Raw genomic sequence first — 27,051 nt, 5'->3', positions numbered from 1 at the left:
AGATGACACAACCCTGTCATTAATTATAATTAACATTTTCTAATTATTTACATTATTTACAATTGATGGTTATTTGTCCTTATCTTGTTTGTTGTTTACACAACGCTTAAGCTAATATACCCTCCACCCTTCATCAGGTGTCTTGGGGAAATTTTGAATATGAGTTCTCATTCCTAAGGTATTTTACGCTGGTGTTATTCTGAGTTTGATTCCATGCACCTGAATAATAATAATAACAATAACCGAAAAATACCTTAGGAATGAGAACCCAGGTTTGAAATTTCCCCAAGACACCTGATGAAGGCTGGAGGGTATATTGGCCGAAACATGTTAACAACAAACAAGATGAGGACAAATATCCATCAATTGTAAATAATGTACCTAATTCCTCATCTCTTAAATATAGAACTGTATTTTCTAATTATATTTTCTTTCTGAAATGTCATCACCACCTCTGATGTTTTGAGTAAAATCAACAACAGACATCATACTTCATATGTACTCTTATAGGAACCTGTAATTTATCTAAAGAGCATGCATTACATTTTTTTCTCCTCAGAAATGTTGACTGAGGGTTAGTGAATCTATAAATCATATTACAGCCATTTTTGTACTTTTTCCAGTGTCCAATTTTTACTTGTTCAGTAAATTATTTCTTATTGCCATCTTCTAATTCAGCTTAATTATAAACATATCTTCAAACCATGTCAGAACAACTTAATACAAAATTTAAGGTAGTAGGGTGATGAATGAACATGTAAAGAAGTCAAAGTAATGTTCAAAAAGCCAATAGATGAAGTTCATGATGTCAGAGTTGGATATTAGCTGTGCTAACACTAAATAAAAGAGAATTATAACTAATTTGATTAACATCTTCCTGAGTGGCCATTTGAAAATTATTATATATTTGCTATTTTCTCATTTGCCATTTATACTACACCAAGTTATTCTGATATACATTAAAATTTTACTTATTTAGTCTTGAACCTTAAACTATTATGATCACTCACTCACAACTAATCGATTTCATGTCACTTACATGAAAAACAACGCATTTTTCATTTGAAGGATATTTGCATATATTGACCAGAAGTGTCCTGTAGACTGATCTCATTAATAAGATTAAGATCTATTTTATATAGATAATTCTATTGGCACATTTCAGTTATGGTTAATACATAGAATTTTTCATTATCAACAGAACTTATTGATTTGTTATTACCAGTTGTCTACCAATTTTGAATATTTTCAATAATTTATTAATTGGAAAAAAAAACTAAATAAAAATTTTAATATTCTTATATATTTAATTATTTCCATAATAACCTCAACCAAGATAGGTATTTGTGAAGCACTTGTTTATAAAACTGTGTAAATATGTTTCTCTCTCTCTCTCTCTCTCTCTCTCTATATATATATATATATATATATACACACACACACACATATGCATAGGTACTGTTTTGCATGAGTATGCACTCACACATACATGATCATACAATAAGTACTCAATTAATTGTACTTTGTGAGTGAAGGAATCAATAATAACACTAATGTTCTTTAAGCAGAGTAAGTGAAATATCTGTGACTGAAAATAAGACATGAGTTGCAAGCCTAGTTGTTAAACATTTACTATCTATGGTACTTGCCACCTGATGGGGATTACTGGTATATTTTCCTTTACAATCATAGCTAAATAAGCTGTGATTCTTGAAGTGCCATCTGCTTCTAAACCTACAAAATGCATGCACACTGATAACAAACTCAATGAAGGACATTTTTACAGATATGTAGATATCTTCATTACCTTTTTTAATTGAACATTCACTTAGCTACCTTACTATAGTAATCAGAAGTTATGTATTAGGCACCCAACATTGTAGCTTATCTTACTATTCTGTATTATGTGCTCATCAATGTAGTTAATCATACTATTCTATCTGCTAGTGATCATTATAATAATCAACATAACCATTATTATAGTAAACTTAATTACTATTTACAAGGCATTTTAGAAAAAGAAAATGTTTTCTATCAAAAAATTGTATTGAAAATCATATCTGAGTAATTTGTACAGTTACAAAGTTGTTGTTTAGCTTCAGGTCCCCATTAAGATCTATCATAAAGATTGTCATATGAACATTCCATCCTTTTGTATATCATGGACTATATTGTGCATAACATGCATTGATATTTGAGATGGTGAAGTCTGAAAAAAAAGTGGGGTGGTTTGGTGTTATTTCTGGCAGGTTTCACAGCTAATAGAGGGTCACTCCTCCCCATTTGCTTATGTGACAAATGGCAAACTAGTTATCTCTTAATAGAATTATAACTGCTTTATCATATCTTCCATAGTCAAAGAACAAACTTAACTAAAAAAAAGCTTCTATCATTTTATTAATTTTGTCTCATGATAAGGATGAAGATACACACACAGGAAACAGATTAATAATGATTAGGATTTACATTTTTAGATTCTTTGTAAACCTTTAACTATTGTAAGTAATTCTCAATCATTGAAATGTATGTAAGGGAAGATGATATTGTTCATATATAATAAAGATAAATGCATAGATTTTAGGTTTACTAAAGCAAAGAATATACATGAATATTTCTGAACTGTTTCTGAACGAGTTAAACTTATGCAATATTGTATTCTTTATGATTATAATTGTTTATTTGTTTGTCAGTGATTCTCTGTGTTCTTGTGTGCATTTCATTTAGTTTTTACCTTATTTAACTTTTTATATTCCTGTTTTAATCTGGTGTTTCCTCTTTACAGAAATCCGAACCGAGGCTGTGATGCAGGCTCTGGCAATGCAAAATAAGAAAGTCCCTGTCATGCCTCTCCCATCAAAGCGCACATCTGTGAATTACCATGGCCAACAGCAACATCAGCAGCAACGTAGAGAGACACATGGTACTTACTACTCCAGTCAGTAACTAACATTCTAATCTGGTTCTTCTAGTGGCAGATAACTAACACCATCACCATCACTACCCACCACTTTTCCCCATTTAAATTCTTAGTGCATTTTATGCTGAATTCTTTGTTACTGCATCCATTGTTTTACCTCTCCCTTCCTCCTTTTTGTAATGTAGATATATGTAGCTCTTAGCCAAATAGTTAGCTGCACGGTTAATCCCTATTGTATACACATGTTTTTATATGTGAAGCAATTTTTAAAATCTTATCTGCATGTTTTACATAGCTATACAGGAGCAGTTGTTTTTTATTCATGCTTTTTTAAAAAAAAAAGAGTATTTGGGTAATTTAAAATGGTATCTGAATTGAAAAAAATAATTAGTGTGAGTTATATTGAACATGTTATTTTGCAATTCATAACTATCAAGAAATTGATAACTAATAATTATCTTCAGTGGTCATATTTATCTTCTTCACTTTTGTCTTTAATCTTTCCATTATCATTATTGTTGTCATCATATTATCATTAACGTCATCTACCAGAAGACTTACTTCCTTATGTCACTGAATAGCAGTTTTTCTCTCATCCATGTGAACTTTGGCAAAAGGCATTGGTGTTGCTCATGATATCAGCAAAAACTTCATAGTGATGGGAAACTGGGCTACCTCAAAGTTATAACATCTTTTTGTGTTGAACATAATTATGCATATTAAAGGAAAGGACAAGATTTCTTTATATATATATTGGTGTATTTATAAACCTGTGTTAAATTTCTAATGAATATAAACAGGTGTAACATTCTTTTTTCTCTTATTGTTGAATAGCCAGAAGCTGTTAAATTTCGTGATATAATTAATATGATCAGACTGGAAAATTTCTGTTTTCTATTTTGATAGAAATTCTAAATTATTAGCACATTATTATTGCTAATCTTAATCGTATAAATTAGGTTTGCTGTGCTATGTCAGTTTTATTTTAAAATTACTGATGAAGTTAATACTGTATAGGGTGTGAAACTTCAGGTGTGTACAGACAGAGAAATAAAAAGTTATGATGTTTATCTCTTTCACATTGCCATTAGTAATTGAATTTTTCCCAATTGGGATAAAATTTTTAAAATTCTGATTCAGTTCATTCAAAACTGTCCAGCATACATTTTTGCTACTAACTATAAATATAACACTCATATTCTGTTTAAAAACACAAATGAGTTAGCTATTTGCATGAAGCATTCTGCTTTAACTCTAATTCTGTTCCTTTTCCCTGTTCAATACATATTTGTGTAAGTCTTTATGCTCAACTCTCAAATCTAATATTTAGACTTAGGACATAACTTACATTTTTCAAATATTTTCTCTTAAAAAAAACATTTTAGATCTTTTTTTTTTTCTGATTTACTTCATACTTTTTATATTTTATTGTGTGGTATTTCTATGGTTTGTTTATACATAAAAAGCTGAAAGATATTATTTACACATCAGACTGTTGAAAATCTTAAGAAAGATTAAAGACAGATCTATCCTTAACCTAATCCTGGGTGATTAGGTTAAGGATTCCTTGCCACCCACTTTCAACCAGCAAACCTACAACTCAGCTCTTATCACTAGACTTGCATTCTTTTAAAACTACATCCACTCAATTTGTTTCCACAATGTATGTAGACTGCTGAATATTATGAGTTGTGTATTTTTGTATGCAGATAGAAAAAGAAAGAATCTAACAATGACTACTTCATGAAGCAAAAAATTCATATATTGAATAAAACATATTTACCACCTTACGCACTCATTAAGAGACTAAGCATCTTATATCTGCTACTTGGTGATATATTACCTGCTGTCTTCATGGCAACCATCGTTCTCTACAGCACCCACCACATCACCTCATCCCACTAAATCACCACAAATTTTTAGAACTCATTGAATGTTTAAATGACCTCTATCTCACTATAAACACCCCAGTTCCATCTTACTAAAGCCATTTCAATTCTGTTACAGGCCAGTGCCATTCCTATCCATACAACCACTGACATTCTGCTACATGCAGCTACTGATATCTCATTACATACTGCCACAGACACCCCACTAGATACAGCCACTCTGATATCTCAGTACAAACACTGATATCTCACTAGAGCCACCACTTTAAACCTACACCAGCCATCATCATCATGTTACATCTAATATCATCCCATTGCAGTTACCACTACTCTCCCTCTTCAGTCGACATTGTTTCTTTCTTCAAACACCATCTCACTATATCTATTACTATCCACAACTCTATATGCTACTGCATATTCATATTCAAGAGAATTTGATCTTCATGTTAAAAATGAATGAAAGAGAATAAAAAATATTGTAAATTGATTTTCTTCTCTGAAATTTGGTAAATGTGATTTCCAGTACCTTAGCTAAAGCAAAGCACTGAACAGCAACATAAACTTACAACTCTGCTACCTAGAGGCTTGCTGCACTTTGTTCAACTGCCCTTTGTATTGACTTGAAGTAATTAAGAAAATGTGAATGCAGAAATAGATTTTAGCTTGTGCTCAAAGGACCAAAATTTCTTATGATAACTTCAAGCCATAAGTTTTTAGATTTTGTTGACATTACTTTTAACTCAGTGTTACGGTGGCTAAAATTTTTAGTGCACACAAGTTCAAATAGTTACATGGGCACTTACAGTTCCTGTGTAATGTTTGTTGGTTGGTATGTTTCTCTCATGCATTTAGATGGATGTTGAATGTTTGTCCCATTGGACAAAAATCTAGTCATAAGATTTGACAACTAGTCACACTAATGTCTAAATTTGTACTTCCATCCTATCCCAGCCAACATTTACAAGAATGTAAAATTGTTTCGAATTTCATCTTTGACCAACTTTTATCTGTAGCATAAATATGGTTGTTATGTGTTGGTATTCATATTCATTTCATGTTTTTGTTTCTCATTATTCTTTAGTTCGTGGTTTACTTATTTACACATCAAATATACTGCTTACTGGAAATATCTGAAACATTGTAAAGTGCTGGGAATTTAGTTGTCATCTACAATTTCCTTGTTGCTTTCTGTTATATTCTTTGTTGTTTCATTCTTATTACTTGCCAACAGCTTCATTAGATGTTTCTCTTCTTGTTGCTTGCTTTTATTTATATTTTTACTAGAATTTTAAGTGCAACAGTTAAAACTATTCCTTTATCCAATGTTTCAATCAAAGTTTCAAAAGATTTACTTCACATTACTCTTCTTTCTTTCTTTTTATACATGCATATGCAAAAATCTTAGCACCTACATTTGCTTAAGTCTTATTCTTTCAGTTGTTAATAATCTGGTATTGCAGTTAATTCCTTAAAGATAATTTTAGTGTTTGGATATTTAGTTGCAGTTTCTTTCTACTATTACTACCTCTTGCTATTCAAACTTCTTTGTAACTTATCCTTAGTTTTGATGCTAGCTTTGCTACACATTAGTGGCTTAAGATATTTAGCTGCTATTTAAATCTCTTTGATAGCAACATACTTTCTAATTTGTGATGCGAGATCTCTAACTTTTTTCATATAAGATGTTAAAATAATTATTTTGGGGTAAAGACAGCCATATTTAGGTACCTGATATTTTATTCTTTCTGGAAAATAACAGAAATATATTTGCTTTTATGTGTAGTAATTACTGTTTTTGTGTACATGTGTTGTGGTTATAATTTATGACAAATTTTCTGAATCAAAATGACTAATCAAAGGTGACCAAACACTTTTCTTCACACAATTTTATTTTTTAGAAAAAACACTACAATTATAGGTTATAAAATACACTTAGATTCCAAAGATACTGCTATAAAATGTTTTAGGAATTTAAATAAGTATTTTTTTCCTTAGAATTTCCTTTTATTGAAAGTTAAACATCTGTTACAGTGAATTTTGGTAAATATTTCAAAATGTATTTCATCAAGACTACTTCCTGCTTTCAGGTAGGGAGTAGCTTTTAAGAAACATTGGTGAGTAATACTACTATCTCACCAGCCAAAAGTTAGTAATCTTTACATTTACCATTATTTTGTCAAGATCTTTTTCATTCTTCATTTGGAAACTAGGTAGTTCCCTTTTCAAAACTTTTTCTGCTTACAAGATTATAAATTTAATAATAATAGTGTTGGTGAGATTGAAAGTAGAGGTTGGCAACTTCAGTTTCTCTCATGATATGGATATCATGTGAAATATTATACTTAAGTTCAGTAAGGATTTTTATCGTAATACACAGGCTCACCATGTATTGACATTTTAATCTTGTACATACATACAGACAGACAGATTTCCATTGCATGTTAGAAGTTGCTACAACCAGAAATTGAAAACAAATGGCTTACAAGGCTTTCAACTTCTCAGTTGCAGTCTTTGCTTGGTATATATTTAAATTTATTTAAGGAACAAATGTTAATGATTTACATCAGTAAACTGTATATTAGTTTCCTTTGTAATAATGTTTAAATCATGGCTGAGGATCTGGTCTCCCTTCAAAACCAGATTATGAAGCCTCTAAATTACATTAAGCCTCCACTTCTCTATCTGTCTGATGACTCTTTCTATGTAGTCACTTCTTAGAAAGATAATTATGATTAAAAATGCAGGGTTAATTATTTCCATTGTTAAACAATTTTCTTTTTTTTTTTTTTGCCTTAAAAAGCTAAATACAAGAAATATTCTTTTCTTTTTTTAATTTTTTTTATCTAATGTTTAGAAAATCCCCCCCCCCCCCCATTAGCTTACATTTCGATGTCTTCTCATCCAGACACTTCCCACAGAGTTCAAATAGCTGGAAATCTTTCTTCCATTGTTCACTTTATTGATTGTCTATAACTAACCTCTGTGCTTCTGACTTCCTTGTATGTATAACATATATTTATGTTTGCAGATCTTGTATGTATGCAATGTAGCTTTTGCTGCCTGCTGTTTGTCACCAATTTTGTGTCAATTGTCTTACATCAATCAAAGTGAAGATACACAACAATGTACTTATTAGTGCCATTAGAAATTTATACTTACTGAGATAGGAGTGCAGGCTGGGGATGGGGATCTTCACTTTTTTATTAACTTTCTGGCACTGACTCGTACATTTTGTTGCAATATGTCAGTTTGTATCTTTCAGTCTCTCCAAAAATCAGTTAGCTAAGTGGTATCAGTAAATGTTTGTTTCATATAATGTTTAACGAATTACACTCAGTTTTCAAATTCCTACATTATCTTCATTATCATCATCCTTTATATGTAATTTTTGTTTAGTCTCTATTGTAATGCATTTAACTATGTTGTATTTAAACATTATGAAACCATGTGATATAGTTTACAGTTAAGGTTATGCTATAATGTATGTTTAAGTTACAGAAAATTTAGCAGGGGGCGATTTAGCATGTGCACTCAAACATACACTCACATTGAATAACACATTAAAGTTGATGCCATTTTCAATTAGTGTCTCAGCCAAATAATAATCTAACCCTTAATTTACAAGTTGATGGGTAAATCGAATTAGACTGAACTCCTTCCTTCTTCTTAAGTTATAGCAAGTGAATACAGAAATTTGTAATATGGCAATGCTTATTTAACTGTACTCTATTCTCTCTCATGCTCACACAGACAAAATACAGGCCCTTTTGCTTTATTTGTTGTTATCTCTTGTTTTTGTGATTTGTTTTTCTCTTTGGTGTTATAGTTGAAAGTAAAGTCATTGTTAAAAGTCATTAAATCTTCAGAAATAATTCTTTTTTGTTGCTGAAAACCAGTTCTTGTCATAAATTCTAGCAACCAATATTTATCTATTTAATTAGACTCCTATTTTTCCCCTGCTTTGTAATTGCCAAATTTAAAACACTGAAGAAAGAGGACTAATATTTACTTAGCCTTAAAATTTTAGAAATTTTAGCTCTGCATGATGAAATGTGAAAATATGAAGTTTAACAATCCCCTATCATTTACTTTTCACATGCCATTTCCTATTTAACATTTTATTATTTATTTATTTTTCTTTTGCCAGAAGGCAAACCTTGTCTTAGTTTCTCTTAATTATTTTCTCCCAGATTTGTTATCAACACCTTATTAAAGCAGCAATGTGTATATTTTAATCACCCTATAAGGATGACCTGTAGTTTCTTGCTAACTTCAAATGAATTGAGAAATTTAGTAGTACCAGCTTCTCTAATATTAGACTGATAGTAAAAAAGATAACAAACAGCAAGTGTGTTCTTTGTCAGAATTTTATTTTTTACCAACCCATACCATAATGATCAGCAAAGAAGCATCTGCTTCCCTGCAAAGAAGGTGGTGGAAGTAACCAAGTTCATTTCATAAAATGAATATTTCTCTATTTTACAGATGCCAACTTCAATATCAAAGTCATCAGAATGTTAGTAGAAATGATAATAAGATGTCCTTTGTCTGAATTTTCTTTTGTAATTCTCATGCTATACATTAATGATCAGCAAAGAAGTATGTATCAAGGTGGAAGAAGGTGCTGAAGGGGACTTTTCTCTATTTTTCCTTATCAGATATTTTCTTAGCCTCATCATAACGGTAACACTCCTGGGATAGTACTTTCTATATTTGTCATAATAGACAAAATTGGCCAAAAGTCAAAGCAAGAACCTCATGTTTTTTCATCGCTGTCTCTCATTTACACATATTCCATATTCATATGTGTACATGTGCACAATATTCCATTGAATAAAATCTATGATTTCTTCGGTGCCACTGACAACCTACATTTAGACTACTCCTGTAGTGTCAATAGTTTTTAAGCCAGACTACAAATCTCCAGTAGTTTAATCATTACTGAAATTATTTCATAAGTTAGTTTACATTACTAAGAGCATAGTTATCACACCACCTAGTAATGTTTTATATGCCTTCTTTAGTACCATGGTTTGCTTTCTTTCCTCTTCTGTCATTTAATGCTATCATTATCATAACCATCTTTTCCAAATGCTGGTTTGGATAAATCTTCTTTACAGTTGGATGCCCTTCTTAATGCCAACTTTGTTTTTGAAGTAAGATACTTTATTGTATGTCTTCAAGTTGAACTGCTACAATACACAAACAGTACCAAAATGGTGCCAAGTAAGCATGTGGATACAAATGCACCCATACATAAATGCATGCATACACATGTGCACAAAGATTCATACAGTTTGCTTGTGTGTGTGTGTGGACATACGCACAGTATGCTTCTATGCAGTTTCCACCTGCCAGTTTCACTTACAAGGTATTGATCAACCTGAATCATCTGCCCAAGTATCATGCTGAGAAGTTAAACCTGGAATTGAGTGTTTGCAAAGTGAAGTTATTAACCTCATGGCCATAACTGCATCTAAACATGTATGTTTATATGTGTGGCTGTTGTTCTTATATTTGTTTTCTCCAGGCTTGCTTGGGTTGGATGGTTTATTTTTAGCACTGCTTTTTATCACTTCACACAGGATATTCTGTCATGTTCCCTTTAGGAGGTTTAACATCTTCAGATCAGCTTTCACCACTTCTTTCTATATCTCCTTCATACTTACTTTTTCCATAAGCCTTTTCTTTACCCAGCTGTTGTCTTCCATATGCACGACATGAGCAGTTTCTTCTCTTGCACACTATATCCCATTTCTCTAATTTCATTTTTTTCTGCCTCAGCTCATTTATGCACCATTGTTCATGCACACTAACATTACATATCTGTGGAATGTACTTGCCTCGTTTCTTTCCAACTGTCATGTATCCTTCACTTTATATACCCCTATTTTCCTACCATGCAACATTGCACTATACACACAAGCATCATATGATCTACTCTTCAGCTAGAAAGAAAATCTTTTTATTATCAGCAGAGTTCATAGCTAAACTTTTTCCATTCCTTTCTTACACCACTTCCTATACTTTCGGTGCACTCACTTCCTCTGTTAATTAGGTCACCTAGGTAACAGAAGCTATTAATTACTTTATGGAGCCTTCCAAATATTTGAAATAACCTTTTTTCAAAGGTACTCTTACTGCTAACTACTCCTGCATTTCTCCCTCATAGGAATTCTTCCATCTCTGTCAGCATGACTGTGATCCCACTACACCACTTGTGCACCCATAGTTTATATTAGGTATACTCTATGGAATTCTTATGTACTCCATTTTTGTATATCAAGCATGAATACTTCCCAGGTGGTAATAATTCTGCTTTCTTTAGCACCATAGTTTGCTTTCCTTCCCTTCTGTCATTTAGTAATATCATCATTATCATTGTCATCATATGTTTTTTTAATGCTGAGCTGCATGAAGCTTCTTAAGGCAGTATACTATAGCTGATTGCCCTTTTTGATACCAAATTCTTGCTTTGAATTTAGATGCATTATTCCACACCTCCAAGTTCTTGCTAACTAAAACTTCTGAATTTTACTGGGTTGATTCTGAGGCCTCTTAGTTCTAACCTTTGCTTTTAGCTGTGAAGCTTCTCTAAATCTTTAATAAATTCAGTTATGATCATTAAGTCATTGGTATACATGATTTCCCATGAACAGTCTAGCTTAAACTCCACTTGTTATATTCTGAAGAATTAATAAATAAGAACAGAACTGAGGATGAAATCCTGATGGACACTACTTGCATGCTTACTTCCTTGTTGAATTCATTGCAACACTTATGTTGTTAATGGTATCTCTGTACAGGACTAACAAGCTACAAACTACACCAGCTTTCTGAGTAACTGCTAGCCTACAGAATGTTGTGTCCTTTCAAAGGATAGCAGATAAATGAATACCAAGTATACTCGTTTACTTTTGGCTTAGAACTTCTGTAGTTGTCTTACTAGGAAGAGAGCATTAACAGCACAAACCCATCCAAACTGTATCTCATCTAAGCTTATTTATCAGCTGTACTATACTCTCTGTGTTACTTTATTTCATAAATTGGCATACAGCCATACAAAGTTGTAGCTGTGGGCTGGACAAAGACACAAATGATAATGGAATGAAAAACATGAAAAGATGGTTGGTGAGGAAAGCAGACAATGCCCGCTGATTGCTGCTTCCCGAAAACATTGTTCTCTTTTTCTCAACAACACAAAATGAAGTATTGAACCTCTTACCAAAGTTCAAAGAATGGATGCAATTGTCCTTACAAGATGAGGCGCTAAGCTTCTTACCAAAAAATAACAAATTCAAATTTCAAATTGAGGCACTAAGGCCTCTTTCTTTTCCTCCCTGACCAGGCAACTTGCCTACTGCAGGCAATCCTGCTGTTCTAAGTCAGAGCTCCAGAAAGCAAAACTGTTTTGGTCCCTGGGAAAGGAGTCCATCACCCAGAACATATCATTTTCTATTATGACATCCGCAGTTACCTGCGGAGGCCAATCCAGGTCTTCAGTACAGGACAGGACCCCTTCCCTCCAGCCCTCTAGCTTCTTCACAAAGCTCTGTACAGCTCCTCCCTTATGAAAGAAGATCACAAAATTCATCCTTCATCATAATGGGAGGGGACACAGTTTCCTCCGTCAGTGGCACAATTCCCACCAATGAGGTTTCAGGACATGCCGGCAGTGTACTACTAACTGCTGGCAATGTCCCATTCTTCTTTTTTTCTCTCCCATGTGCTACCGGAGGGTTTAGTTCTTCCACTTTATCCGGAGGATATTCCCTCCCTCCAGCAGCCTTAGAGTCATTTGCCCACCTTCCTTTTTTCCCCTTTTTTGAGGAGGGCGCTACTTTTACTAACTGCTCCAGGATCCTACTTTGGTCCTGGGGACAGTTCTTTTTATTATGGCCCAGTTCGAGGCACAGGTGACACTTAGGGTGGGGCATCCCTCAAGTATCACTGGGTACCTGCAACTGTCCATTTTCAAAAAATCTGGAAATACCAGATCTTTAGCAGCTGATTGGGTCCATAGGGTCAAAACCACTTTTGACCCCATCCAATCAGCTGCCAGCAACAATTTCACATTTAAAAACTTGGGCTCACTGCCACCCAGACCCCAGTGGATAGTGTCCTCTATCCATTCTGGTTCAATGCCCGGTGGCAGCCCACAGAGCCAAGCTCTTGTTAATTTCTTCCTACAATATGTGGGAAGAAACAAAATCTCTTGCCCTTCCAATGGCTGGCTCGCAAATTTGCAAGCCACTACAGGGGTGTCACATAGCAACCACACCGTTGCATAATTAGCACTCCTGGAAATAAACTTAATAGCTCTGCCAACTCTTTTCTATATTTGTCTTAGGGAAGACAGTGATGGTGTCTAGTGACTTAGAATAAGTCCTCAACACCACTGTTCTTTCCTCTAAGTTTTTTAGCCATTGCTTGGGTGGGATGATTTACAGAATTTGGTGTCCTTTCAAAGGATAGCAAATAAATGAATTCCAAGTATACTGGTTTACTCTTGGCTTAGAACTTCTGTAGTTGTCTCACTAGGAAGAGAGTATTTGCAGCACAAACCCATCCAAACTGAGTCTTGTCTCAGCTTATTTATCAGCTGTACCATACTCTCTGTGTTACTTAGATAACTTGATCCTCTGTAGGTGTTTCTTTCAAGTGCATTTCTTTAACCTTGCAACAATTAATAAAGGCTCCGTTAAGTGAGCCAACGAGCATGGCACCTTCCTATAGTTCTTGATTGACTATGTGAGCAATTAGCATGTGTCCTACTTCACTAGCTATTTTTAACATTTTAGTGACTATCACTCATAGTCCAGCAATTTTCCATTCTATCATATCCTTAATTATGCTTTCAACCATATAGCAGTCAACTGCAGTGTCTGGTCCTGCTGTTGGGTCAACATGAGAGAGTTCCTCTTTCTTTCCATGCATTCTCCTCATTCCTCAAATTCTTGTAATAAAATCTCTACGTCTCTTTCTTCTTAGCATTAATGAGGGTAAGTGCACTAGTGTTATCAACCACACTTTTTCCTTATAATGCCTCAATTATGCACAGTCATTGCTTTGCAATCAGGAACACCATATGTCACATCACAGGACATTGGCAAATCTCCTACTACCAGCTCTGTACTATTTATTTCTGATATCTAGCTTCTCTTTTAGCTCTCTGCTCTTGTTCCCTGCTCCTCTTTTCCCTCTGATCTTACCAGGTTTCTCTCTCTCTCTCTCTTCACATTGAAGCTTTTCTGTCTTTTCTACTAAGAATTTGCATAGCCATCATTTTTAAATGTTTATGTCTTCTGTAAAACAATCCTTTATTTTTTTACCTTGCTCTATTATTCTTTTTACTTTAGTGTGGGTGTTTGCATTTATATCAAGTTATATATAAAAACATTTTAACATTGAACTTTTACAAGAAAAAGGTTGGCAATGACTTCAAAGTTTTGACTCACTTGCCTTTGGCATACACACACACACACACACTTATTAATTGGCAGAAGTTACTGAGTGATCCAAGGGATGAGAGTTTCGTGTATTGACACTTATAAATAGTCATTTCAAATTGTGGGGATTACATTTATATAGACCAACTAAAATGATGAATATAATTTTCTCAGAATTGATCTAGAATAAATTTTGAAGACAATTACAGGATCATGTAAATAATGCATATTTTTCAAATACCTTGATTGTTAAGATGTTTTGCAAACAACTTGCACATGCATGTGCTACCAGTTGAAAGCTCAGCATACTAGAAGCCAGCAAGTGTATGGGGTCATCAGGAGAGAATGCGCACCGTTTCTGGGCCTACTTCTTGATGGCATCATCGTGCACTGGTCCACCTCACTGATATGAGGCTCTGCTTGCTAGATCAACTAATTATCAAATAAAGCTCAATATTCTAGCCATCGCTCATTGTCTGTTTTTAACCAAATCCAGTGGCTAGCCTTTTCCACTGTAGTTTGGATATCGCTCATGTTGGTATTCACTTTACGACGTGAATAACAACAGACACCTCACACTGTGTCCAACAACTCCTCTACACCCAACTCCAATTGGAAAATGCTCCGCTTTCCAGCCTACGTCTTCATATTCCTCAAGGAGATTTACATAACGGTCAATCTTTCGAGTCCAGTTGTTTAGTAAATGAAATAAGGTAAGGGGAAATGCACATATTTGCACACATTAACAAATGTATTGATATTTATGCCTACACACATGCGCCTGCGTGCACACACACACGCACACACATAAATACTTATATACACTGGCACACATCTGTGTACACACATAGAGATGTGTAAATATGAGCATCGTATGAACAGAAACAAAATAAATTTACCATCATTTATATTTACAAACATGTAAAATCGCTGTCTTTCACACATACCGGCTTGTCCTTTCAGATACCAGTGCCACATAAAAGGCACCCGTGTCAGTGCTGCATATACATTCCTGTGCTGGTGGCATATAAAAGGCACCCAACATGCTCTGTTAAGTGGTTGGTGTTAGGAAGGGCATCTAGCCATAGAAACCATGCCACAACAGACAATTGGAGTTTGGAGAAGCTACGATGATGATGATGATAATGAAACTCCTACAAACATATAACTAAATGATCGGTTAAATGTGGTTACACATTAATATACAAATATTTACTCATATGCTTATGTAAATGCAATTACCTGTATATGTACAGTACATATTTTACACACACAAACATACACATACAGCTACATGTACAAGCATAATAATAATAACAATAATAATAAAGGGTAAAAATTAATTAATTTACTCATATGCTTATGTAAATGCAATTACCTGTATATGTACAGTACATATAATAATAACAATAATAATAATAACAATAATAATAAAGGGTAAAAATTAATTAATTTACTCATATGCTTATGTAAATGCAATTACCTGTATATGTACAGTACATATTTTACACACACAAACATACACATACAGCTACATGTACAAGCATATAATAATAACAATAATAATAAAGGGTAAAAATTAATTAATTAATTAATAATTAATAATTTTACCAAGTAGTTTGTTACGTTAAAAGAAACATTATTGGTAACCTTATACAAAAATTCTATAATTATAAGCATAATTATAATTAGGGTTCAGCAAATTGCTTCACCACATACTGAAATTTAGAAATAGCAGTCAAATACTATTCCACTACCATAAGATTTCTCCCAGATATCTTATGGTAGTCCCAGATATCTTATGTAGTCAAGTTTGCACAAAAGTTTCAATAAAAATATTTTTTTAAAAAACCACCCCAAAAACTCTGGAAAGAATTGTAAAAAAGAATTGGCAGCATGTGCATCAATTTTAATTGCAAACATTACAGAATGTAAATGATAATGGATTTAAAGTCTTCTTCTTTAGATTAAATAGTTCATAACTTCATTTGAAACAAATATAAATAAGAGCGGTTTGATTCAGGTATTTTCAGGACTGAAATGTGTGTTGTCAAATGGATTTGTGTTGTATGGGAGTTAGTACTTTTGTATACTATTAAAAACATTAGAATGGTATAATGATGATAACAACAACAATGGTAAATTTACTCTAGATTTTAAGAGAAAAAAAATGTCAGCAATTTATAGCTTGCTTCCTGTGCTAGATGGCTTTCCTTTATACCACTGCTCTTATTTCAATTGTTGTCTTGTTTAAAAGATAATTTTATATGCATGCCTCCATTTAGAAATCACATAACACAGCCAGTTGATCACATGGTTAGTTTTAAATAGCATTTCAACAATGATATCTTTTGTAAAAATTAATAGGTCTCTATCTGTTGAACCCCTGCTTTATTCTTGATTCTATCCAATAGTATTCTTTATTGTCTTATATTGTAATGAATGATCTGTCAAAAGTTGCATGTCTGCACACTGAATGTTAATAAGAAGGAATTTACTTTCTTTGATGTAATATTGCACTAATTTGTTTGATATATTTTGACATATCCAAGAGGTGGTACATTAAGTGAACTAGAGCACAAGATTAAATGCCTTACAGTATTTAGTTTTGTCACTCTATCATTGTGTAATTTCCATCAGAGTTGACTTTGATTTTTGTCCCTCTGGAGTTAGTAGATTATAATGCCTCCTTGCAACTTTTAGCATTATACTTGATTAAAACATATATATTACTAACCAAAAATATACTAGTTGTGCTTGATTTGTTTCTTGTAACATTGCATTTACTGTATGGATTCTACTAATTAGATGTTAATATTTAAATTATTAAAATCATACCTTTAATATTCATGCTAATTGATCATCATGTTAATTACTAAGTGATACAGCTACAAGATTTGTAACAACTAGTTGTATTATTGGAGGTTCTGATTTTGTTTGTTTTTGGACTTATTCATTTACTTCACTATTTTAACATTACTTACTTTTTTTTTAATAATTGCTCTCTTATTATTTTCTGTACATTTCCTTCTGTTTTCTTTGCATTCCATTTTGCATCTATCTTTTAATTTATCTAAACTTACTCATCAATTACTTCTCTTAATCATTTAAAATATATTTAATTAGAACATCCTTTAAAACAAATTCTAATATCTAGAATAGACAGTATTTTAAAAATATCTTATACACATGGATATATTTCCCATGATTCAAACTTCAAGAATTAAATCCAAGAATGCTATTTTTCTCTCTTATCTTAAGCAAAGCATGAATTTACAATACTGCCATAGAGCTGCTAAAATTTCAGTTGACTAGCACAAAATGATGGTTGAATTATGTAGCTGCCTTTTTATGTCTGCAAATCTCAATAACTCTTGATCACTCTGTATGCAGTGAAGCTTTATCTTTGGTGACTTTCACTTGTAGTGATATGAAACGAGGGAAGACTTACAAGATTTGTAAATATGCATATAATGAATAAGATTTGCACTGGCTTATAGTACAGCAACCACTACTACAAGAAGTAAAGGATGATGTTGAGGTCATCAGCTAACCAATATTGTAAAGTCAAGTTATATGTATATAAAACAAGGTCTCACTTCTAAGAAATGCAACCTCATTTTTAGGAAAGTAGCTTGTATATATGAAAGAATTAAGACCAATTGAATGACATTTTTATCTAACTGCTTCCTGTAAATCAAAATTTTACCTCATCATCAGGATAATTGTGTTGGTAACTATACTTCTTGAAAATCTAATGACATCATTGAACAAGAATTTGTGTAAAAGTCAACTGAAATCTTGAATGTTCAAGTATGAAACCAAACTGATGTCAAATATTCGATAGAATTCCTTTCTCTAAAACACAGAGGAATACTATAACTGCTGAATACGTATTTTGACTTTGATATAAATTAAATACCAAATTTTTTCACTCTAAAGCCAAATCTACAAAAGCTCCTCTCAACAATTTTAAGTTACTTTACTGAGAGAATTTGGATACTTACCATTCAGAAAGCAAGAAATAAAGGAAGATAAATATTTGCATGAAACAAATTGTTCAACTGAATTTATTTAACACCACCAACAACAACAACAAAAAGAACATGTTGACATTTTTATTTATTTTTTTTTTTACAATGTTTGAAATTTGTTTTATTGTAGTTGATTCATCAACTGATGATGATGATGACAGTGTGTTTGATGAAGAGAATTCCCAAAACGACTTTGCTCGTGGTAACAGAGGAAGAGACAGTGGTACCAGTTCCTCTTCGTATACTGATGCTGGTGCTTCCCCAGTTCACAAAGGAACTGATCGGCCATACAGTGTTGCATATGCTAACATCAGTATCCCTGGTAATACAGCACGACATGCCCTTGCTGATGTTATGCAGAATACTCGCCATTGTAAGTACATCTACTGAGAGATATGCTGTATATATTTATATATATATGTATATATACATATATTTTTGGTACTACTGCTACTGACAGAACTATAGTGTGTATACTCGTAACGTTTATAAGCCAACTGAAGATTTTAGTCATCATAGGCATCTAGGAACCCCATAGCTCTGTTAGGTCTTTAGAAAACACAATAAGAATCCTCAAATGCTGCTTTCTAAACTCCACTCACACTTACACTCAAATTTGCTTTTTCATTTACTTAAACTCTTTTCTCACATACTTTTATCTCTTTGTGCATCTCATTCAGATTCTCTGTCCTACTATTACATACTCTTACTTTCTTTATCTTATTACAAATACACTTTCTCACACACACACACACACACACACTCTCTCTCTCTCTCATTGAAATTTTTATTCATTTGTCCTGAACACTTCCTTACTAAATCTGATATTTGCACTTAGTCTCATTTGAACTCTATCCATTTTTTCATTCACTAAAATTCTTCCTTCGTAACAACATGCTTTATCTCTCCCTTTCTCCCTATCACATTCATTTATGATTCCTAGATGAACTAATCTAAATTACTCTGTTTCAATCATCATTCTAACATTAATTCTGAACTGATTCCATATAGTCCTCTTGTTGAAAACCACATCACCATTTCTGGTAATATTTATAGGCTTTGTGGTGTACATTCTGTAAGCTTTAAATGTTTTCCAAATTGCCTTATGATACAGTTTTTTTAATATTTTTTTTTAATGTAAATTGTAGCAGAACTGTGTTGTATGTCTGTATTCTGTTTAAAATGTGTTATGTGAGTTGACATGAAATCTACATCATTTACACTTTTTCGAAAATATAAATATATTCCATTTTTTAAATTTTTTTGTTAATTTCATGTCTCATTTAAATCATGCTTTAATTATAATAGACTTGGTATAGAATATATATTGAAATGTTAATTATGACATGTTACTATTTTTGTTTTGCATCGAGTTGTTTGATTTGTTTCTTTTCTTCATAATACCCTACTTTACAGTTTTCAGCCATCGCATATTCATTAATACTCAAGTATACCATATTCTGTTCATCATCATTTTTTTTTTTTTTTCATTTTAGTTTTCCTCTTTTACTGAAAAACGGATGGATATTATTGTTGATGTTTTATATATGAAATATCATCAAAAGTATTCTCTAATGCTTACAAAATTAGTGCCATCACCATTATCATTTTTAACATTTTTTTTTCATGCTGGCATAGGCTGATGAATCTACAATACTGCCCTTCTCACACAAGTTCTTTCACATTGTTTGCAAGGTCCAATTCTCATTCCAGTTCCATTCATTCTTTAGTTTGCCTCTATCACAAATGATTTTCAACACTCACTCAGTAAACTAATTACTATCTTGTTGATGAAATGTCCACTTCAACATGTGTCTATCAATGTCTTTGATACTTAGTCCCTTTCTCTGCTCTTTGGTACTCAACCTTCATCAAGAGTAAAAAGTGCATATCTGACCATACTCACTTTATTCCTCATAGTTACATTAGATTCTTTGTCTTCTAGCCCATGTTTCATTGATCTGCAACATTACACATATTGCACACTTTTCATATATCCTAACTTTGAAACAGACTAAAAACATTTACTGTCAATAGCAGTAACATTTCTATTAAATTCTTCCTAAGGGTCTTCCATGCTCAGCTTTCTGGCATGGATCTATAAAAGGACATATTTAGGTTAGCAACCAAACAAAAGGAAAGATATAGATAGTTGATAGCTCTTTCTTTCTCTTTCTCTCTCTCTCCCTCACACACACACACACACACACACAATGATGTTGGCATCAGGAAGGACATCCAGCCACAAAAAACTCTTGTCTGACCCATGCAAGCATGGAAAAGTAGATATTAAAATGTGTGTGTCTGTGTAGTAGTAGTAATGAACTAGAGTGTGCAAATCAACACCATATTGATGTATGAATAATTTCTTTTAATCCTTCAGTATTGATAGTACAATAACCATTAGTTTCATGAAAACGTAATTTGTGCTTAGTTTTACAAAAATGGCCAAACTACTGGTATTATTCGAACTACAATTGAATAATTCAGTCTTTTGTACCCCCAGGTTGACCAAAATCTCATGAGTGCATTTGGTGTTTGGAAATTAAGAAGCTTTGTGTGTGTGTTTTGACATTGCTCACCATCATACAGCCAATGACATTTGTTTGTAGTTTTCCTTAAAGCATATCTGGACTAGGAGTAAATATTACCTTGCTTGAAACAGGCATCTTGTCATAGGAGATCTCTCTCAATAAATCTTATTTGACTCATGATTACAATGATGACTATATGTAGGGAAGTAGGGGTGGGTGCAGGCATGGGTGTGTGTTTGTGAAGTTTGCTTTGCAAGTAAATGGTTTCAAGTTTGAGCTTACTACAAGGCACATTGAGCCAGTCTTCCATTATAGCCTTGTGAGTGAAAACTGGTTGGTGGAAACTGTATTGGAAAACAAGTAAGGGTTGGCAATAAGAAAGCTGTCTGGCTACAGAAAAACTACTCCAATAAGTTTCACCCAACTCAAGTCAACATGGAAAAAGCAAACATGTAAATGATGACAATGAATATTATATATTGTGGAGAAATCGGTGGATAAGGTCATAGAGGTTGTCAGAGTCTGCGATAGAATGCTTAAGCTCAGGCTAGTCCTGCAGAACAGTACAGCTACAATTATCTCTGCTTACACCCCACAATCGGAGCTACCAAATGATCAGAAGGACCATTTTTATGATGCCCTTCTACAGGCTACCTCAAAGATGAAGATGAGTGGCAATGACCTCATCTTCGCAACTGGAGATTTTAATGGGTATGTTGGGCGGAAATCCAGTATCCCCACTGGTGTAAACGGGGGCCATGGTATTGGCTCCCAGAATGATGAGGGAACTAGGCTACCAGAGTTCTGTGATGCATGTAACTTTTTAATCTGCAACTCAAAGTTCAAGAAGCCAGACAGCCACCTGATAACCTATCAATCAGGTGACACTGCTAGCCAGATTGACTTCATCCTCACCAGACAGCGGGACGCTAGGTTGCTCTTAAATACAAAGACTCTCCCAGGTGAGGAATGCACCCACTAGCATAGACTAGTCATTAGTGACTTTCGACTTGAGACCAGAAGGATGCCAGGAAGCAGACCAATCAAGAAGAGAAGGATTTGGAAGCTAAAGAACCCTTCAGATGATCCGAGATTTAGGGACAAGAAATTTGATGTGAGGGAGGAGGAGCTACAGTCCTCAGACATAGAAGGTAGCTGGAAATTCTTACAGGACAGCTTACTGAGTGCTACAGACCAAGTCTGCGGATGATGCAAAGTCCCTTCCAGACCTAGAGTAACGTGGTGGTGGAATAATATGGTAGGCAAAGCCATTAGAGCAAAGAAACAGGCCTGGAAAGCCTGAAAGGGTGGGTGTAGTAGGGAACCATACCAGATAGCTGAAAGGGAGGCTGGGCAACAGGTATACATAGCCAAGGGTAAAGCAGAAAAGAAGTTTGCCAATGTCCAGCAACATTAGGACCAAAGAACTGAGGTATTTTGGATTGCAAGACAGTGTGTGAGAGAAAATAGTGATGTCACAGGAAAGAGATGTGTCTGCATGGATGATGGTGTACTTGCTTTTAATGATTCGGAAAAGAAAGAAGCTTGGAGAAGCCAGTATGAAAGACTGCTGAACATGGAGAATGAATGGGAGGAGATGCTATCCAAATAGACAGCATCCTGGTCGATAAAGCAATTAAGGGTATGAAGCCAGGAAAAGCCCCTAGCCCATCAGGAATCACCGCTGAGATGCTTAAAACATCTGGTGGTGTGGGCTATGGCCTAGTCACCTATATTGTAAACCAAGTAGTTCATGAGGGAGTCATACCCAATAACTGGCATAGCAAAACCATAGTCAACTGCTTCAAAGATAAAGATGATGCTTTAGATAGAAATAACTACAGGGGTATGAAACTGCAGGATCACGTGATGAAGGTCATGGAGATGAAGGTCATTAGGGAAAGAATTTGCTTAGATGAGATGCAGTTCGCTTTTGTGCCAGGTAGAAGTACCACTGATGCTATATTCCTGGCATGACAACTGCAGGAGAAATACCTAGCCAAAGATAAACCCCTATATTATGCTGGCACGTAAAAAGTACCATCCGATCGTGGTCGATGCCAGCTCCTATGCCGGTGGCACGTAAAAGGCACCCGCTACACTCTTGGAATGGTTGGTGTTAGGAAGGGCATCCAACTTTAGAAATACTACCAGATCAGATTGGGGCCTGGTGCAGCCTCCTGGCTTCCCAGTCGAACCGTCCAACCCATGCCAGCATGGAAAACGGATGTTAAATGATGATGATGATATATATATATATATATATATATATATGTGTGTGTGTGTGCACTCACACATGTGAGCACACACACGGGATGAGACTTCCAAAAATGTATACACTTATTGAGTGATTATAAAGCTACTATTTATTAAAATTACATTACAATGGTAGTGCTGGGTGCCCCATCTCACTGGGAATAAAAGTATGTCTTCAAAGCTCTCTTGAATGTTTAACATGACCCATTGTCACAGCAATTCAATTAAGTGGGATCAGTCACAACACAGTAAAAAAAAAAGTGATCCAAGTAATCCTTTTGATGATAAGCTCTGCTCTGCTATAACTCCTGGTAAATTAACACGATATTCTTCTGTATAGTTTGGCTTCTCAGGTCCCCAATGGGTGCAATTGAAGTAATTCATTAAGCCAGTTAATTTAAATGTTGCCTCATCACTTCAAGCTTTGTTGGAAAGTGTACATCTATTACACATCTTGCCAAGTACTGCTGACAAAACTCTGCTCTTCCATCTGGGTCTCCTTCATTGTGAGCATGATCTACTCTCCGAATGAATCTTTTTCAATGACAGCATTTCAAAATGTAAATGACACTTGATTTTCAATTCCTGTTGCATGACTGGCTTGTTGGACAAATTTTCTGGAACTCTGATAATACATTCCTAGTACCCTTTTATAGTTTGTGGTGTATATCAATGGCTGCGGTCTTCCAGAAAGTTTCTTGTAAACATTCTGAACAGTTCCAGTTGTATAGGTGGATCCAATCGCAGACTTCCCAATGACTCAATGTTTCTTTTTACTTGTATCTATTAGAAGTGTTCCAGATGATAACTACAGAAACAAATTGATATGCAGGACATAAACAAAGGAAAAAGCAAAGTAGATTATGGTCTCGTACATACTTGTATGAAATTTAGTCATATTTTGCTATAAACATATTAATGAGCATTGGGAAACTTCATTGGAATACATGTGAACTCTAAAGCAACTTATGAGACATCAGCAGCACACAATTATGTGAATAAGAAATCTAACATTATTTACATTTGACCGATATTTGTCCTCATCTCATTTGTTGCTAACACAACGTTTTGGCTGATATACCCTCCAGAAAAAATTAATTCATTATTTAGAATAAGACACTTCCTGGATAGTATGCAAAGGACATTTAAGTACAGTTACCAACCAGGGCGAAGACCGTTTCTTGATGAAAGCAAACTATAGCCAGACAAACCTACAAAATATGCATGGATCATTTGTGATGTGAACCCTGGATACTACTGTAATTTTAATTGGTGAAAAAAGACAGTTGTGCATAACCTAAAGTAAAATGTGAGCTGGAAATTACCACTCCCATTCCATAACTAAAGCTGTATATTATTTTTGGACCAATATTTCAGTTTGGTCACACTTCTGGCTAAAGATGCTGTAGAAATATACATTGATTGATTGAGAGGAGCATCAGCCATTTGATATTATGAAAAAGGCAGAATTAAAATGAATGGGTGAAATAATCTACCTGTAAAAAAGAAATTGGCTTTCTGTTCATTGTTGCTCAACTATGTAGATGATAATATTTGTAAACTTAAGTTAGAACAGCTATCTGGGTGGTGTAGATGCCGGAATCAGCTGATAAGGTATCATACAGTTAGTAGACCAAGTAATAAATGATGGTGATACCTGGTTTGATATCTAATAAATATGAATATTGTAAAGGCTTTTTTTGTTTTTACTAAATACTAAATCATGAGAAGCTGAAAAGTGACTATTATATTGTCGAATCATTATTGTGTATATTTATTAATGACTACAAGAATTTATTTCATTCTGTGGTTTTCTTTGACAATTTCACTATTTCATGCTTTTTTAATTTTTATACCAAGCTGCATCAGATTGCCATCATGTGCTCCTGTTTAGAAGCTAAGCCTTTCCCCTTATCTGTATCAATGGAATATGATCAAGATGTAAATTCCACAAGCTGCATTACCTGTTGCCTGTCTAGGTTTCTGTCACACAATAATTCCAAATGGTAACTGATAAAAGCAAAAAGGCTGTCTTTAGTCTTCGCATCTTTGGTGTTAGTGTGTGATAAGATGCACCCAGTAGACTCGGTAAAGTGGTTGGTGGTAGGAAGAGCATCTAGCTGTAAAAGCTCTGCTATAACTAGAACATAAAATGTGGATTCTGTAAACCATATAGCAGGAAGGCAGTAAACTCTGAGAGGGGACTCTTTATTTTTCCTCACATGAGACAACCTTTTAAGTACCATGGGGCATGTTAAAATGTACATAAGACTAACATGATACCAAAATTTCTTGGTTTTCTCTGTTGCTGTGTGTGTGTGCAAAATGACAGCAGCCATGACATCCTATTAAACCTATGCCTGCATAGAAAGTAGATGTAAAATGATGATGTTGAGGATAAATTATAATTATATTTTACATCTTACATCTTAATTTATTTTTATGTATCTTACTTAAATTTGTCCTCTCTCTATGCTATTATTCTACCAACTTTATGACAAAGCATAACATTTTCATGCTAAGACTTTGTTGCTTAATACATTCTGATATTCATAGCAATTACCTTGGAAGGTATTGTAGCTTCCCATAAATCAATGTCTTCAATAGATTTACATAAAACTATACAGCTTGCTCTTCTATTGGTTTTACTTTCCTGTCATACCCACAGTCCACACTTTATTATAAGAGCCTCACATTGTGAAATTTCTAAACATTTAATTCTCATTATCACTGGCTGTAAGTCTCATATATATCATTTCAACATACTTTTTCTCAGTCATATCCTAATATATTTGGACATTTTAAAATCTTTTGCTTTCTAAAACTTCATAATTTGATATTGGAAAAACTTTTGGTTCTTTCTGAAAAATAAAATATAACCCTTTTGATATCCTTGGCTCTGTGAATCACTGTTTTTAGGTGATCTAAATTAAAACTTTCTATCAAAATTTCATATCAATTTATGTTCTAAGCACCAGTTTATTAATAACAGTTATTTTACTGAAATTCTGTTACTTTCAAAATTAATTGCAACAAAGAGTATTTCAATAGAAACATCACAACAAAAGAGTTAAACTCTATAGTCACCTGTTTTCTGCATGCTTTCTTCAGTTTCTTTTAAATCTAGTTAGTATATAGATGTAGAAGATTATCCTATACCATTGTCATGTTTTTGTATGGCTACACCTCTATATTTTCCATATTGGTCAGTTAAACCTTACTAATAGCTTGCTGTTTCAGGCACCATGAAATTTCTATTTCTGTTCCTTGTTCCGTATGAGCATTTGCTGGTGTTATTTGAGTGTTGGTTATTCTTATTTCTGCAAAAAATCCACGAAACATTTAATGGTACTACTTAAACTAATGCTTACAAATATTGTTTCTGGATATATTTCATTTGGCAAAATATAAAAAATAAGTTATGAAATTGTTACTTCATGTAATATCTTCTAATTAGTTACAGCTGTTGTATTGAGTTACAGTTGTTGGAATAGTTTTCAAGTGCTTGAGAGGGAAGTGTTAGATTATAAATTATGTAGATGTTAAGGGTCATATTGAAGCTAGCTCAGTGTCTGCTCTTAAAAGGCTTTCCTTCAAAAAATATTCCATAGAAAAATTAGTACTACAAAATCAGTTCAGCAATTTTATGTTAACATATGGCTTTTAACTGTTATCAAATATCAAATGATTGGTATGGATACAGCTTGTTGATATTAGAAAATTTGTTTGTACAATTATAGATACCAAGATACTATGTCTATTAGTTATTCTGATCATTGCATTTGGTTATTATTTTCCTTTAGAAATCATTATCAAAAATACAAAAATGTTGTTGAAGGCAAAAATGGACAAGTTCAGGTTACAAGGTAAACTGTAACAAAATGTCACATCATGGTCATAACAGTCATGGAATCAATTTCTAAAGAATTGTTTTGATTTAATTCACTTCATTTTACACTCTTTCAATTTTTC

General features: G+C 33.7%; 1 protein-coding gene and 1 long non-coding RNA gene across 16 annotated transcripts in view; one reads left to right on the top strand and one right to left on the bottom strand.

Moving 5' to 3' along the window:
- The window catches only part of LOC115232477 (disco-interacting protein 2 homolog A), a 262,193-nt gene that overhangs the window by 145,893 nt on the left and 89,249 nt on the right, over positions 1-27,051 (top strand). For 12 of the 15 annotated variants that reach the window (XM_029802370.2, XM_029802366.2, XM_029802364.2 and 9 more), the window contains 2 exons: positions 2,783-2,935; positions 18,420-18,662. In XM_029802370.2, the coding sequence (XP_029658230.1) occupies positions 2,783-2,935; positions 18,420-18,662 (396 nt within the window). The remainder of the gene's footprint in view (positions 1-2,782; positions 2,936-18,419; positions 18,663-27,051) is intronic. The other 3 variants (XM_029802363.2, XM_029802375.2, XM_029802374.2) reach the window with 3 other exon arrangements.
- Positions 12,329-25,939, bottom strand: LOC118762130. Its single transcript, XR_004997907.1, has 3 exons — positions 25,929-25,939; positions 19,053-19,057; positions 12,329-12,525 (listed from the first exon to the last, which is right to left on the bottom strand). It is a non-coding gene; the product is annotated as an uncharacterized LOC118762130 (long non-coding RNA).

This window comes from Octopus sinensis, linkage group LG2 (assembly GCF_006345805.1).
Source record: "Octopus sinensis linkage group LG2, ASM634580v1, whole genome shotgun sequence".
Taxonomy (NCBI): Eukaryota; Metazoa; Mollusca; class Cephalopoda; order Octopoda; family Octopodidae; genus Octopus; species Octopus sinensis.
Note: the sequence above shows the minus strand (reverse complement) of the source record. Positions and strands in the feature narration are given on the sequence as shown.